The sequence below is a fragment of the Papio anubis genome, chromosome 12 (assembly GCF_008728515.1).
Source record: "Papio anubis isolate 15944 chromosome 12, Panubis1.0, whole genome shotgun sequence".
Taxonomy (NCBI): Eukaryota; Metazoa; Chordata; class Mammalia; order Primates; family Cercopithecidae; genus Papio; species Papio anubis.
The window spans coordinates 118,974,396-118,990,256 of NC_044987.1; the positions used below are offsets into that span (position 1 = coordinate 118,974,396).

At 58.8% G+C, this 15,861-nt stretch overlaps 1 protein-coding gene across 1 annotated transcript; it reads right to left on the reverse strand.

Moving 5' to 3' along the window:
* Nucleotides 1–414: 414 nt before the first annotated feature.
* On the reverse strand, nt 415–12,996 carry FGF3 (fibroblast growth factor 3). Its single transcript, XM_003909420.5, has 3 exons — nt 12,373–12,996; nt 10,048–10,151; nt 415–3,910 (listed from the first exon to the last, which is right to left on the reverse strand). Exons 1-3 carry the CDS (start codon nt 12,590–12,592, stop codon nt 3,515–3,517), a joined length of 720 nt encoding a protein of 239 aa, XP_003909469.2. The 5' UTR covers nt 12,593–12,996; the 3' UTR covers nt 415–3,514.
* Between the last annotated feature and the right edge of the window lie 2,865 nt (nt 12,997–15,861).

Sequence of the window (15,861 nt, forward strand, 5' to 3'; positions counted from 1 at the left end):
GGAGCACATTCTATTCATCCATCCCTCTACTGATGGATACTTGATGTGATGGTTAATAGTATCAACATGATTGGGTTGAAGGATACAAAGTATTGGTCCTGGGTTTGTGAGGGTGCTGCCAAAAGAGATTAACATTTGAGTCAGTGGGCTGGGGAAGGCAGATCCACCCTTAATCTAGTGGGCACAACCTAACCAGTTGCCAGCGAATATAAAGCAGGCAGAAAAAGCAGGCAGAAAAAGGTGAAATGGCGAGATGGGCCTAGCCTCCCAGCCTACATCTTTCTCCCATGCTGGATGCTTCCTGCCTTCAAACATCTGACTCCAAGATTTTCAGTTTTGGGACTCAGACTGGCTCTCCTTTCTCCTCAAGCTTGCAGATGGCCTATTGTGGGACCTTGTGATTGTGTAAGTTAATACTTAACCAACTCCCCCTTTATATATATATCCTATTCGTCCCATCCCTCTAGAGAACCCTGACTAATACACTTGGCTTGTTTCCACCTCTGAGCTACTGCAAATGGCACAGTTATGAACATGAGTGTGCAAACATCTATCCATGTTCCTGCTTTCATTTCTTTGGGGATATGCCCGGAAGTGGAATTTCTGGATCACGTGGTAGCTCTCTGTTTAGTGCTTTGAGGAGCCACTGTGCCATTTTTCATAGGCTGCATAATTTTTCCATTCTTACTCCTGACAGGTTCTGGACCCAATGTCCCAGAGACTCAACAGGCAAAGACCTGCCCCACCAGCTCAGCCCCTTTCTCTCCCTTCTGGTTCCCTCTGGGTCACGAAAATGCAAGCAGGGAGGCCACTGTCCCTGGAGCCCCTGGGGCGGCCTTTCTTGACCTAGAAGGCATCTTCCCACAGAGCCACGGGTGTGGGGTCTCCAGGCATTGCCCGCCCCTAACACACGTGAAGCAGGTGAACCATCTAACAGCGATGGGTGCTGGGTCCCAGAACCCCCTCACCCCCGTACCCTTTTTCCTTTCAGGAGAATTCTACCTGCCCCTAGCCCCTCCTGTGTGTAAGGAAGCAGGAGTTCCCACCGTGGCACCAGAAGCAGCGGGCACCCTCTGACGCCTCCCAGGAAGCCCATGCTCTCAGCCTGTTGCCCGCCTTCTCTCACCTTCCCCTCATCCAGCAGAAGCGGGGTCGCTCTCCTTTTGGAGGCCAGCAGGCCCCTTGCCCGTTGTACCTGATGCTCAAGCTGTGGTAACACAGCCCCACACAGGGTAAGTGGCTCAAACAGACATTTATCATCTGCAGGACTCTGGGCTGGATGTCCGAGACCGGGGTGTCAGTAGTGTTGGCTCCTTCTCAGGGCTACAGGGCAGAGTCTGTTCCTTTCCTGTCCCTTAGCTGCTGGTATTTGCTGGCAAACTTTGGCACTCCTGGGCTTGTAGCAGTGTCACACTTGTCCCCACCTTTACGCTCTCATGGCATCCTCCTGTATGCACGGCTGTGTCCACGTGTCCCTTAAGGGGGACCCTGGTCACAATGGTTTCAGGGGTCATTCTACTCCTATGTGACCTCATCTTCACCAGTTGCATCTGTAATGACCCCATTTCCGAATAAGGTCACATGCTGAGGTACTAGGGGTTGGGACTTCAGCAGATAAACTCTGGGGAGAGGATGTAATTCAACCCATGACCCCCCAAACACACACACAAAATAAAGTCCCTTGGACTCTGGTGTGGGAAGGTGACCTCGGCATAGCTGTCTGCTGCGAAAAATCCACATTCTCTTGTCCAAGCTGTTTTACATGTTAAACAAGAGCCCCCAGTGTCTCCTACGCCTTCATCAGGAGCCATCTGTTGATCCTGTAGCACTGGGTGCCGCTGCTTCCCCTGCGTCGACACGGCCCCTGGGCAAGTTCCCCTTGCCAGGCCTCAGGGTCATCATCTGCAAGGTGGAAGTAATGGCAGCCCCTGCCCCATCCCACTCTTGAGAAACAACAAAACCCACAGCAGAGCTCAGCCTACGCCCTTCTCCTGCTGACTGCCATGAATGTGTGTCCCTGCAGGGAGCCATTCCAGGAAATCTGACTTGCGCTGGGAGCTGAAGGAGGCACCAAGATTTTCACTTGTGTTGCACACATGCCAGTGAGGAGCCCGGCCTCCCTGTGGGTTTGGTGAGTCTGCACTGACCAGTCAGGGGGCTCTGAGTCTGGGCTCTCTGACTCTGGGCTCTGTGACCATAAACTCTCTGGCCCTGGACTCTCTGAGTCTCAGCTCTCTGACTCTGGCCTCTCTGACCCTAAGTTCTCTGACCCTGGGCTCTCTGAGTCTGGGCTCTCTGACCTCTGGAAGGTCATGGGAACAGAGAGTGATGGTCCTCACAGCCCCAGGCTCAGGACAGGCTCCTCACCTGGGCCCTGCCCATCCTGCAAAGTGCCAGGAGAGGTTTGTACACTGCCCATGCTGGCTCTCGCCTGGGCTGGCCCAGGTGATCCCACCCATGCCATTGTTGGGGAACAGGTGTGAGGAGGCACCTAGTCCAAGGCAGGGCCTGGCCACCACGTAATTGGTTCTCTGAGCCTCACCTTCTCAGGTAAAGATGGGGTGCACAGGTCGCAAGAGCAGGTTGTAAGGATAAAGGAAGTTTCTGTGCTGCCTGACCTGATACAGTTGCTCTAAAGAGTCCCTGGAGAAGCGCACAGCTTCCAGAGGAAGGAGCTTTTTAGAGTTTTAGAAGAGTAAACCTCTCTGTCTCTCTCTCCACACGCACATACACACACACGCACAGACACACGCACATCACACATTCAGACACACCCAGAAACATACACACACATACATGTCCACACACAGGCATGCACTAACACAAGAACACACATACCCACATGTGCACTCATGCTTTCATAAATACACGATCCTTCTCTCCATGCACACACACGATGCACACACACGATGCACACACACGATGCACACACACGATGCACACACATGCACAAACATGCCTTAGCATGTTTCCATCCATCCAAAAAAATCATAACTTTCTAAAACCAGGGGACTGAAGTGCACCTTTAGCCTGATCTCTAGGAATACCGTCTTCCTCTTAAAGCCTCAGCTGACGCAGGCTGGTGCCAGCGCGGATTCTGCTGTGCTCAAAGCAAGCACGTTCCAGTAAAGGCGGCAAGCGCTCCTCAGCCTGCATTACCATCTACCAAACGACAGAGTAGAATAAAATACTTTAATGTTTTGATGACGCAAAGCCCCACGCTGCCCGGCTGCTCCTGGGAGGCTCCTCGGTCTGCCAGGGCTGGCACTCAGGCCCTTCCCTGCGAGCTTCTTGCCACACAGACCCACAAATGCCCTGCATTGCAGGCACCCCTCTCTGAGCTCCGACTTGGGCCCTCTTCAGTTCCCATTGGACCCTGATCTGAGCTGGCTCTGGAAATAGCTGAGAACCCAGAGGCAGGACGCAGGGGCACGTGCTCAAGGAGGAGAGTCAGAGTCGAGAGGCTGCCACACCAAGACGTGCCAGGAGCTCTGGCGGTGGCCACCAGGCCCAGCTAGTGCGCACTGGCCTCCAGCTGGGAGCCCAGTCTCGGGGCCTGAACCTGCGAGGGCTCCAGGCCACCCAGGCTGTGCTTCTGCCGCCGCCGTCGGGGCTGGACCCCCTTACCAGGGGGTCTAGGCAGCCCACCCTGCAGCTGCCGCACCATCTCGTGGTCCCTGTGGTCCAGCACGCGGGGCAGGAACAGGGAGGACTTCTGCGTGCGGCGGGTCTTGAAGCCCCTGCGGGGCCGGCCCTTGCCGTTCACAGACACGTACCACAGTCTCTCTGCGCTGGGCTGCCGCCGGGCCCCAGGCGTACTAGACACCGTCCGGTACAGCCGGGAGGCGTATGTGTTATAGCCCAGCTCGTGGATCCGCTCCACAAACTCGCACTCGGCGCTGTAGTGCTCCTGCGGGGATGAGATGTCACGGTCAGTGGCCCGGGGAGACGGCGCCAGCGTCAGGGCCCAGGGTTGCCCGATACCTCCCTCCCCTCCTTTGAGGCTAATCGGTGCAGTGCCAAACCCCGGCGCACTCTCAGCCAGCCACACCTTTGCCTAGGCCTTGCCCTCTGTCCGGCATGCCCTTCCTCCCCTGTGTGCCTGGTGAACTTGGCCTTCTGCCCAAAGGTCACCTTCTCTCAAAGCTGTACCAAACAACTCCCAGCTCCTGCTCTCTGCCTTCCACCAGCCTCTGTCCCCCGTCTGAGGGCGCTGACCCAGCACAGGGATGTGTAGGGTTATCTGTGGAGCAGAGACCGGGCCAGCCAACCTAGGTGCCCTGGGGGTCTGCTGGCAGCGTGGACGTCAGCAAGGACTGGGCATTTGGACAAAGGAAGATGACAGCACCCAGATCGCTTTTAAAGAAACTACAGAGGCCGGGTGAGGTGTCTCATGCCTGTAATCCCAGCACATTGGGAGGCTGAGGCGGGTGAATCACCTGAGGTCAGGAGTTCGAGACCAGCCTGCCCAACATGGCAAAACTGTCTCTACTAAAAATATAAAAAATTAGCCAGGCGTGGTGGCACGCGCCTGTAATCCTGCTACTCAGGAGGCTGAGGCGGGAGCATCTCTTGAACCCGGGAGGCAGAGGCTGCAGTGAGCAGAGATTGTGCTGCTGCACTCCAGTCTGGGTGACAAGAGCAAAACTCTGACTCAAAAGAAAAAAAAAAAGAAAGAAAAGAAATTGCAGAAAAGAAAAAAGAAGAAAGAATATGAAAAGCAGGAAGGGAAGGGGACACAGCTAGGTTTCATGAGCCCAGACTCTCCGTTAAACGCTGCACTCAGGGGTCCCAGCTGGGGTCACTGACCCCTGAGCAGCACTCTCTGAAGCTGGAGGGTCCTGCCTTGCAGGTTGAAGAGGTTACAGTACAGAGCAGGGGCCGGGGCCTGGCATGAGGCACGTGCTCAATCAATGCCACAGATACTGCTGTTCTTAGGATGAGAGAGAAGCTGGGGTGTCCCACCACAAGCAGGACAGAGAGGACACTGCTTTGTCATCAGAGATTAATGGGATCCTTGTCAGGCCCCGGGTGCAGTGGGGGAAGGGCAGAAGGGACCCTGCCCTCTCAAAGGCACAGTGAAGCTCTGAACTGAAGGAGCTTACACTAACATCCCCAAGGCCTGGCCATGGGAGGTTCCCTCCGGGGGTGCCTCATGGGGTCTTCTTAGTCTGTGGGATAGGGATGGGGTGGGTATGCCTTATGCAGACCCACTGGGCTTCAGTCCCAGCTACAGGAGGGTGGCAACGTCTAGGGCCGCCTCCCTAAGGGGGTGACTGAGAGGAGCTGCTCCCTCCAAACCAGAAAGGGTGGTAAGAAGTGGAAGCAGCAGGTGCAAAGTAGACAGCAGGATCTTGCCTTCCTCCTGGGGACTGGCCACAGGGAGGAGTTGGAGGCCCTCATGGTCTGTCCCCATCTAGGGTGTGGTGTCCCATGGGAGAGAGGGAGAGTGGCAATGGCCTCCAGGGCTCCCAGGCTGGACCCAGCAGTATCTGACCCGGCAGGACCTCAGGGAACAGGATGCTTCAAGCACCCCAACCTCTTTTCTAGCGACATGAAAGCCCAGAGCAGGGAAAGGTGGAAGGCTTGACCTGGTGGTAGGGGCTGCCTCTCCCCATGACCCAAAGCCCCCCTGCTCTCCAGCCCTCTTGGAGCCCCAGGGCCCCCTGGGTCACAGTATGGATGTTACTGTCCAAGACCAGTCTCCATGTTTATAGATGTGGAAACTGAGGCCCGGGGTGGTGCCAGGCCCTACATCACAGGGGGATAGAACAGTATCTGATCTGTGCCTGACCCCACATAGCCTGGGGCTCACGGGCTATCTGGGAATGAGCGGGTGGGCTCAGGGCCGACTTCCCCACCCCACGCACTGGGTACGCCATGTTAGTGTCTGGCTCCAAGCCCAGACTGTGAGAAGCTCAGGGCAGGACCTGAGCTTCCCCACGTCCCTCGATCCTGCAGCAGGTGCGTCCTCTCAGGGCCAGAGAGGCCAGGCGGTAGGCTTTCTCTTTGCAGGGCCACTTGGGGGGTGGGCCACTGACGGACACGTGCCTGTGAGCCTCAGGTGGCAGGGGCTCAGGCCCTCCTGAGGTGGGAGATTGGGGGCAGTGTAGATCACTCGCTGACACGAGGTAGGGCACCTGGGGCGGCCGAGATGACCAAGGCAGAAGGTGTCGGCTCAGGGATCGGGGCCGTAGACTCCAGAGCTGCTGCAGTTGGGACTTGCCGTGACAACGTTTTCCAATGTGCGTCCTGACACTGCCATCCCACCAGACCTGGTCCCACAGGCCCCTCCCCCAGGGCCGCTCCCACCCCATGAGGGGTGGGGAGGAAGCAGACTCCAAAGCCACTTTGTTGAGGAGGTAGCTTCTGAAGAGAGCTGGAAGGGCGGGGTGGGCACTTTTTAGTGGGCATTTTCTGGAGGAGGGCATTCCAGGCAGTGAGGGTGTGGCGTGAGCAGCATAGATGGCTTGGGAGTTGAGGGAGCTTCCGGAGGCTGGAGGAGGCTCAACCTTTGGATGACAGCCACACTGGGAGCAGGTGGCACCTGGGCTGCTGCTCTGTGGGTGGAGGTAAGGTGCCTGTGGGATGCCTGGGTGTGATGGGAGTCCTCAGAAGCCATGAAATGGGCTGATTTGCTTTTTTAGGAAGCCCCCTTAACATGTACCTAGCAGAGTGCAACACACAGTAAGTTCCCAGGACACTGACTGGTGAATGAAGAACTGAATGTCAGATGAGTGGGTGGATGGATGGATGGGTGGATGGGTGGATGGCTGGCTGGCAGGGTGGATGGATGAATAGCTGGATGGATGGATGGATGGATGGATGGATGGATGGATGGATGGATGGATGGATAGGTGGCTGGATCAATCACAATCAATCAGTCGATCGATACAGATCGATCGATCGTCAATCGATCAATCTTCGAATCAGCGCTTGCAGAATATCGATCGATCGTTTCATCGTCAATCGTCGATCGTCAACTTTTCGATCAACTGCAGATCACTTACCGCTGCGCTTGCCGTTTCGTCAATCCGCGCATCGCGCTTGGCACCCGCTTACGCTTTTGGCGCGGCGAATCGGCAACACGCAGCAGCAGCAGCAGCAGCGCTTGCGGCAGCGCATCCGCGTCACTCTTCCGCTTCAAATCGTCTCGAAAATCCAAAGCTCGACAATCATCCGCTTTATAAAATTGTAGCCTCAGCGGGGATGAGGCAGAGGGAGGTGAGGTGCGTGGGCTGAAGAGATGCAGAGGCATGGTCTGAGGTCTAGGGATGGGCTGAACAGCAGGAGGGGTCTACCGTGACTCCCAGCCCACTCTGGGTGAGAGTGAGTGGCCGGTGGGGCAATGATTAAGATGGGGAGTCGGGGAGCTGCTGAGTTCGGTTGGAGAGTCTGAGCCAGCAGGACGTTGTGGGAGGGTGGTCTATACCTCAGAAGGGAGGTCAGGACCAGACCCAGGAGTGTCGGGGTGCAGTGCTCACTGGCTCAGAGGAATGAGCTGGCCCAAGGGCAAGCATGCTGCCAGCAAAGTCCAGGGAGCCCCATGGCGGGACAGCACTCCTAAGCAAGCTGGCCACATGCAGGACTGTGGTACCAGGTGGCAGGTGGCAGGCGATGGGATTGGCATCCAGGCTACTATGCCTCTCAGGTTGTCTTCAGGGCAGTGGGAACTTCTCCACTGGGCACTCTGGAAAGTTCCACACCCTCCAACCAGACTGCTTGGCTACCCCCAGCCTCAGCATCCCTTGTGGGGCTAGGAGCCTCTGTCCACCCTTCTCAAAGCCAGACTGTGAGCTCTCAGGCATGAAAGCCCCAGGTGGGCTCTGAACCACTGGGACCCCCCCATGTCATGCTTTATTCTGTCTCCCCAAATCCTGGGTCCCCTATGGCAGAAGCTGGCACCATGAGGGCCCCTGCTCCCAGACACAGCTTCCAGGACACTGATGAATGGACTGAATGTCAGACGGATGGGTGGATGGATGGATGGGTGAGTGGATGGGTGAATGGGTGGATGGATGGTGGATGAGTGGATGGGTGGATGAATGGGTGGATGGGTGGATGGGTGGATGGGTGGATGGGTAGGGTAGGTGGATTGGTGGATGGATGGATGGATGGGTGAGAAATCGTCGGTAAATCATTAAGATAGATCGATAGATAAAGTCGTCGTGTCGATGGGTCGTCGATGGAATCAATGCGTCGATGGGCTCGATGGAATAAGATGACTGGATGGTAAGTAGATAGTGGAATAAAGTGAATGGATAAATTAGATAAATGTCAGATGCGTGAAGTGGACCGGTGGAAATCGATGCGTCGATGGATCGTCGATGGATAAATTAAGATCGATGGATGGAATGATGGATCGTGGATGGATAAATGGATCGTCGTCACGGTGGATCGTCGATGCGATCGCGTCGATCGTGGAATCGTCGTCGATCGATGATGTCGTCGATAAAATCGTCGATCGATCGATCGATCATCGATCGATATCCGTCGATCGATCGTCGTCATCGTCCGTCGTCGATGTCGATCGATCGATCGAAATCGTCCGTCAATCGTCATCGTCAATGCATCGATCAGTAAACCAGTAAATCACGTCGTCGATCGTGATAAATGCGTCCGTGTCGTCGATCGTCGTCAGTCGTCGATCATCGTCAATCGATGCGTCGTCAGTCGTCATCGATCAGTCGTCATCGGCCGATGTCGTCGTCATCGATCGTCGTCAATGCGATGTCGTCGTCGATCATCGATCAATGCGATCATCAATCGTCGAAATGCGATCGATCGATCATCTCATCGTCAATCACGATCGATCGTCGATCAATGCATCGATCAATCATCAATCGATCAATCGTCGACCATGTCGATCAATCGATCATCAATCGCGATCAATCGTCGTGTCATCATTCGAAATCGATCGATCGATCGATCGGTGGATGAGTGGATGGGTGAATGGTTGGATGGATGGATGGGTGAGTGGATGGGTGAATGGGTGGATGGGTGGATGGATGGGTGGATGGATGGGTGGATATGGATGGATGGGTGAGTGGATGGGTGAATGGGTGGATGGGTGGATGGATGGGTGGATGGGTGAATGGGTGGGAGGAAGGAGGGAGTGGCCTCTGGACCAGAGAAAATGAAGGGGTGCATTCCAGCTTTCTGGACCTTCCTTTATCAAAACGGCTAAAAATCTGTGATGAAATCATCGGCTTATGTGAGAGGGAGCTGCGCGGTGTGTCCTCTGTGCGCAGGACTGAGCAGAGAGCTCACTGCAGGGAGATCGTCCTCGGGCCGCGTCGGCTAGACTACTTGTGGATGGAAAACCTCTCATTGCCCAAGGAAGTATCAGCCAAATTGCATGTAATGACTAGTCGGAGGTAGCACATTTCCCCGTTACATGTATTTTACTCTGTGTATTCCCCAGCCCTACCCCTTATGAGGAGGGGCACTGCCATACCCGCAGAGTAAGGAGACCCTTTTTGGTTACACGGAGACCCAGGCAGTAAATAGACTGGGTCCCAAGCCTGGGCTCCAAGGCTCCTGTGTGCCCGGGACATGGGCGCCATCTCCCTTCCCCTCCTAGGCTTCAGCTCTCACCTTTCCACCCTTGAAGGGAACCTGCAGAGCTGGCCCAGCGCCCTCCTCCCCATGCTCCCAGGAGAGCTCTGGCTGCCCCAAGGAACACTCCCAGGTTGCCTTGGGTCCATTTATTTTGGTGGAAATTTGGGGGACAATCACTTCCCTGCTCTCAGCTACTCTCAAGGGAGGATGGTAGTGATGACGAGGATGGGGGGAACCTTTGCTAACCTGGCATTCTCTAGATTCCAGGTCTGCCAGGGCGAGGCTCCAGGTCACTCACGGAGCAGCCTCTAACAGACACAGCCAAAGATCACTGGGCGCAGAGCCCTGCGCCAGGGTCTGTTCCCAGCTCGGGTCCCATGTACCTGAGCAAAGCATTCTACTGCCCACATGCCCCATCTTCTGGTGTGATGTGAAGGCCAGACCACTACTCCCACAGCGCCCACCCACGGGACAGCCTGGACTCACCGAAGCATAGAGTCGTCCCCTCTTGTTCATGGCCAGGTACCGCCCGGAGAAGAGACCCCTGATGGCCACAATGCCCACCTCCACTGCCGTTATCTCCAGAATACCTGGGAGAAATGAGAGGTGCCTCACTCCCACCGCCCCCCACAGAGCCACGGAGCAGGCGGCTGATGCCCAGCTGGCCTTGCCCAAAGCCACACCCCGGGCTCAGGGCTGGGGAGGGTAGCACACAACCCACAGGTCACAGAGTGAGTGGAAGTTCAGGGAGGGAGAAGTCACTAGACAGGAGGTAGAGAAGGAGACCTCAGGGAAGGTTTGTCCTCATTCAAACCTGGGAGGGAAACGATGCAATTAACATTTCCACCCGCTGACGCTGCCCGCAGGATGGTTTCCATTCCAACCTCACAACATCTTGCCAGGTGCCTTCATCATCCGACAGACAAGCAAGTGGGGACCACTATGGCTGGGTGACTGTCAGGCCCCTGCACATGTGCCTGAGCGGGAAATCAAGCCCTCGCGGCAGTCATGAGAGTCTGAGCTCTGGGACTGCACGGTCCCCAATACCTGCGCCAGACAGCAGGAAAGCTGGGCCCTGATGAGCCAGGCTGGTAATAAAACCCACTGACAACAACACACAGGGTGCCTGCCACCCAAATCCTTCTGGCCGTAGACCTGGCGGGAGATCATTGTACCTGGAAGGGCAGGAAGCCGGTTTAGACCCTGGAGCCCGCAGAGGGAAGCTGGGTGGGTCTCACCCACTCGCCAGGGATAAGAAAGTTTAAATCTCCCCTCCCGCCTTTCCTTCTGGATACACGAGTGCAGTGGCGGAGGCTGGGGGCGGGGGACTGCATCAAAGGCCGGGTTGGGGTCACTGTCTCCCAACAGAGGCTGCGAAGGGATTGGGGCGACTGCCTGCACCCTCTCCAGGGGATGCCTCTCAGGACCGCGCTCCTGGCACGCGGTCCGAGCACGGCCGCGGTCGCCACCGGGCTTTTGCTCCAGCCCAGGGCTGCTACGGTGCAGGCTGCGAGCCTCCCGCCTTCCCAGTGCGCAGGCTGGGCGGCCTCGGCGGTGACCGCCCGGGGGACCAACGAAGCCAGAGTCTCGACGCAGGACGGGGGCGGCTGCGGGGGCGAGCCCTCCCCTCCCCCTGAGCAGCCAGCACCAAGAAGTTTGGATGCTGTGCGACTCGAGGGGGAGCCTGGCTTTGGAGAGAGCCGGGGTGTCTTTGTGAGACGAGTTCGGCACACTCGGACCCCCTGGCAACAGCTGGTGCCCACCGTGCGGCTCCGGAGGCGCGTGTCCCCAGGGCGCCCTCACAGGGCTACGGCTTTCCTGGAGGAAGCCGCGGTTTACTGCCGCCGCCACCTTCAATCCACCGCACCGCTTCCTGAGCCCGGGGCCGGAGCCGAGCGCCGCGCGGCGCACCCGAGGACCACTGTGGTCTTGACTGCCCTCCCACCCTCCCCACGCGGTCCTCCCGGGCCTTGAGCTCCGCTATCCTGCTCCTTAAAGGGCTCGGCGAGGGCCTCAGGTCCCTGTGACCAGAGGAGCCTAACCGTGTTGCCCGGCGGACTCCCGCGGTGAGCGCAGCCCGGGCCGCGGGTCCTGCGTGCTGCGGGGGAGGGTGTGTGTCTGCACCCCCACGTAGGGGAGGACACCGCTCCGCGCTCCTGATCCGCGCGTCGCGACGGCGAGAGCCCCCACCCTCCCGTCGCTGTGCAGCCAGGGAGGAGGCGGGGGAGGTGCAGATTCCAGCGCGGGGAATAACTGTCGGAGGCGGCCGCGGCTGGGGAACCGAGCTCCGCAGGGCAAGAGTCCTCCGCTCAGAGGCAGCGGCTGGGGCGGCCACCTGGGCAGCCGCGAGCGGGAAGGGCGGAGGGGACGGCGGGGCGTCCAGGGGTCGGCAGGAGGAGGAGAAGTCGTCAAAATAATAAAGAGGATGATAAATGCCTTGTCCGGCTCCTTTTCTCCGACACATTCAAAGGGCTTAAACTTGTCAGAGCTGCCCAAAGCAGCAGAGCCGGGAGCCCAGGGGTCGCCTAGCTCGCGTCCCCTCAGACCAGCGGGTTGGACCGGGGACCGACTCTGACAGCCGCCGGCGCCCTCTTCGGACGTGAACGCCCATCCCCCCGAGTTCTGCTCGGACCCCAGCGCGCGCTCTTCTCCCGGACGTGTAGGGCGAGGAGGACACCCTGAAGGTCGCCTTCTGGCAGCGGGAAGCAATTGGTCTTTTCCCGGACACCCTGAGCGCACCGTGCCTTCTCCCGGGCCCGAACCTCCCAGGCTCCGCTTCCCCCGCGGGGTCCCGCAGCGTCGGGCACTCACTGTAGGCGCTGTTCTCCAGGCTGCCGTTGACGCGGCCGCTCGGGTGCAGCTGGAGGTGGTACTTCGTGGCGCAGTAGAGCTTGCGGCGCCGGGGCGCCCCGCCAAGGTGCTCGTAGACGCCGCCGCGGCCGCCCGCATCGCGCCGCAACCGAGCCCCAGGACCCGCTGCGGGCCAGCCCGGCTCCAGCAGGCTGAGCAGCAGCAGCCAGATTAGGCCCATCGTGGCATCGCGCCCACCCCGCGGCGGCGGCGGCTGCAGGCGAGCGCGGCGCCCATGGAAGGGGCGGCAGCCGGGCCGCGGCGAGGTGCTCGGAGCGGGCTCCCGCGCTTGGCGATGCTGACTTCGGCTTCGCGGGAAAGGTGGGGGAAGAAGGGGAAAGGGTGGGCGAGAGAGAGAAAGAGAGGGAGAGTGGGAGAGGGAGAGGGAGAGAGCGATCGCGAGTCCCTTTAATTTCCACCCAGGAGCAATGAAATTTCCGTTGCTGCGCAAAGCGCTGAAAGAAAGGACGGTTCGGCAACAAAAGGCCGACGTGGTCCCCAGGCGGAGGCGCGGGAGGGGCGAGAGGCCGGCGGGTGGGGAGCCCCGCGGAGCTCGGGGTTCGGGCCGGGCGCCGCCTGCATACACTCGCCCCCAGCGCACGGCCGTCGAGCCACGGCTCCGCTCCGCAGCGCGCCCCACGCCCCCGAACGCCCTCCCGGCTCTGAAAGGTCCCTTCCCCGCCCCTCCCCCGCCCCCTCCCCCAGACCAATTATGTCTCCGAAAATTATAGACCGAGCCCTTGAGGCGGCCGCCCCAGGCCCTGTCACCCCCTCCCGCTCCCCATCAATCCCCCTGCACAATGGGGCCGCCGCCAGTGACTGATGTCCGTGAAAACAACTTGCGGGGAAGTCGAGCTGACAAACGCCCATTAAAGGCGGCGCATAATGAAGGGCACCGCGGAGGGCGGCGGCGGGAAGGCTCCGGGGCGAGGGCACGCGTGGGGAGCCCCGGGTTTGTGTCTGCGCTCGGCGCTTCCTGCAGGAGCAGCGGTGCCGTCCTCAGCCTTGCAAGGCGCGGGCGGGCCGGGACTGGAGATGCTATCTTCTGTTGCGCACCCCAACCGGGCACCCGGAGTGGTGGGGTTAGCGCTCGTCCGGCAGGCCTCGGAGGATCCCGTCCCTGTGGCGGTCCAGAGAGGGTCCTGGAGAGGCAGGAGGAGGGACGCGAGAGCCAGAGAAGTGGACGCAGACAGAGAGCCCTAGAGAGAAAGAGATGCAGATAGAGAAAAACGGAGAAGGAAAGGACAGGAAAGACATGGAAAATGTGAATGACAGAGATTGGCCAAAGAGAGGAGGCAGGGGAGAGGGAAAGAAGACAGAGCGGCGGAGAACACCCGGAGAAAAGCACAGGGAGTCTGGCAGCCACAGCGGGACGGTGATGAGAGGAGGAGCCCCGCAGAGGCTGGGAAGGGATGTGGAGGAGTCCTGGCCTGGAGGATCTGAAGCAGTGTAGATGCGGGGGTGGTCCCCTGGACTGTGTGGGGGTCAAGGTGTATCTCAGCTCAGGGGGCCCTGTGAAGAGGGGTTTCAGAAAGTACCCAGAAAAGCCACCTCCCCACCCATTTCTCTTGCTTCCTGGTCCTCTGTCCCCCAGGGTCCTGGGGCCAGCAGGAAGCAGGGGCCAGCACAGGGGCTTTGCCTCTCTCAACCCCGCCCCGGAGTAGGGCACCACTGTGGGGTCCAGGGGTCTAGGCCACAGCTTTGGCTTCAAGTTGACCAGGGGCTCTGGGGTGAGTTGGGTGGGCTGACATTCCCCAGCCTGCCATCTGCATCAGGGTTTGGGGTCAGGCAAGTGTGCAGGGCACTGTGAGCTGTGGCAGTGAGCACACGCCCCTGGGACATGTCCAACTCCCATGGCCCAATACACAGGGCAGCAGGTCCTCCAAGAGCCCACTCCAGCGTGCACAGGGTCCAGGTGGCCCTCCTGAAGGAGGGTGCCCCCAAGCCATCCCCAAGCACCTCAGTCTTAGTCAGGATCTCCTAGCCACTGCCCCAGGGTCAGCTTGTGAGAGTTCTTGTACAGGCCAGAGGCCAGCCACCGAACTACTGGAGCCTCAGCCTCCTGGTGATGGAGACTGTGTTACAGGGGTCAGATGACAGTGCCAGGAAAGCCCCAAAGGACAGAAGCAAGAGGAGAGCTTGTCCAGTGCAGCGCTGCGCAGGCCTGGACTGGGATGTGTGGCCACCTGGGCTCCCTAAGAGGCAGGGAAGAGGCATAGGAAGGAGGTCCCTGCTCTAAATGCCGTAGCTCTGCTACCTCCTGACACCTGGCCAAGAAGAGAGGAGATGTAGTGGGATAGGGGGTGCACAAAAAATTCAGAGAGGGGTACAGTCTGACAGAGAGAGGAGAGAGGACACAGTAACGTTTTGAGAGAGAGCAAGAGCAGCTGTCCAGGGCCAGGGGACTTCCGATGCCCTTTCCTGTTGACGCCCCAGCTGCCTCCTTGGCAGGACTCCCCCTGGAAGACTGGGAGGAGCCAGAAAAATCTGATCAAGGCAATCTGGGTGTACACGCCCCTCCTGCTCCACGCCTGGGACCCCCAGCACTTCCCAGGGAGACTCCCAGGCTCTGGTCTCCAGCCCTGCCTACCACCCAGTTGCCCTGTGCCCGAGGACCCAATATGAGGGCAGGGGCTGCTGCCCTGAAGCAGGAGTCCAAGAGTGACCCCTCTATAGGAGGGAAGCCCCGGGGATGGGCAAGAGGTTTCCAACTCTTAGGGAGCGCCTGACACACTAGCCACTCAGTGCATACTCCTAAAATGAATGAATGAATGAATGAATGGCTTGGCCACTTCCTTGCCACAAGGACTTGGCCATGTAGTGTCGCTCCTGAGATACTGGCTTCTCATGTGTGTGATACCCCAAAGGTAGGGCCGGAAACTGAGTGGCATTACCTCTGCAAAGTCTGGACCACCCATCAGTGCAGGGCATGCTCCAGCCGCAGGGGACCGCAGTTTATGACGCAAACCCTGCTGCCTTTGAGAGTGAAAGGGGGTGCAATTTGCAGTTACACTAGGACAGCCGGTGCCCTGCCCAAGGTCCCTCCTGGTGGCCCTGGCTCACTGTCTGCTGTTCTGGTGAGCATGACTTTTCTGAGGCAGCCAAGCTCTCTGGGCCATGTTTTCCCCTCTCCTCCAGTCGCTGGTGACGGCCTTCAGCCCGGTCCTTCCATCCGCGGTCCACCCTGCAGTCACGGGAAGTTGTCTGGAGCCCAAAGCTGCCTTCTCCAGATGCCCCAGCACCACTGACAAAGGTCGTAGTGTTGAGGGAACCGTGGGGATGCCCACCCACCCGCGTGAACCTCTAGTTCACTTCCCACAGCTTCCGGGCTGGGCCTCCAGGCCATTGCTCACCCACCCAGTGAGTTCCTCCTCATCTAAACCTGCGGCTCTTTTCAGCCCAGGAAGCCCCCCAGAGCCCCACCCTGGGAGTCTGGGACCCTCAGGCCCA

Excerpts from the sequence above, each read along its gene's own strand:
- FGF3 (XM_003909420.5), bottom strand. The coding sequence starts at position 12,592 with ATGGGCCTAATCTGGCTGCTGCTGCTCAGCCTGCTGGAGCCGGGCTGG. Across the intron at positions 10,152-12,372 it reads CCTGGAGAACAGCGCCTACA|GTATTCTGGAGATAACGGCA; the intron begins GTGAGTGCCCGA and ends CATTTCTCCCAG. Across the intron at positions 3,911-10,047 it reads GGGGACGACTCTATGCTTCG|GAGCACTACAGCGCCGAGTG; the intron begins GTGAGTCCAGGC and ends TCATCCCCGCAG.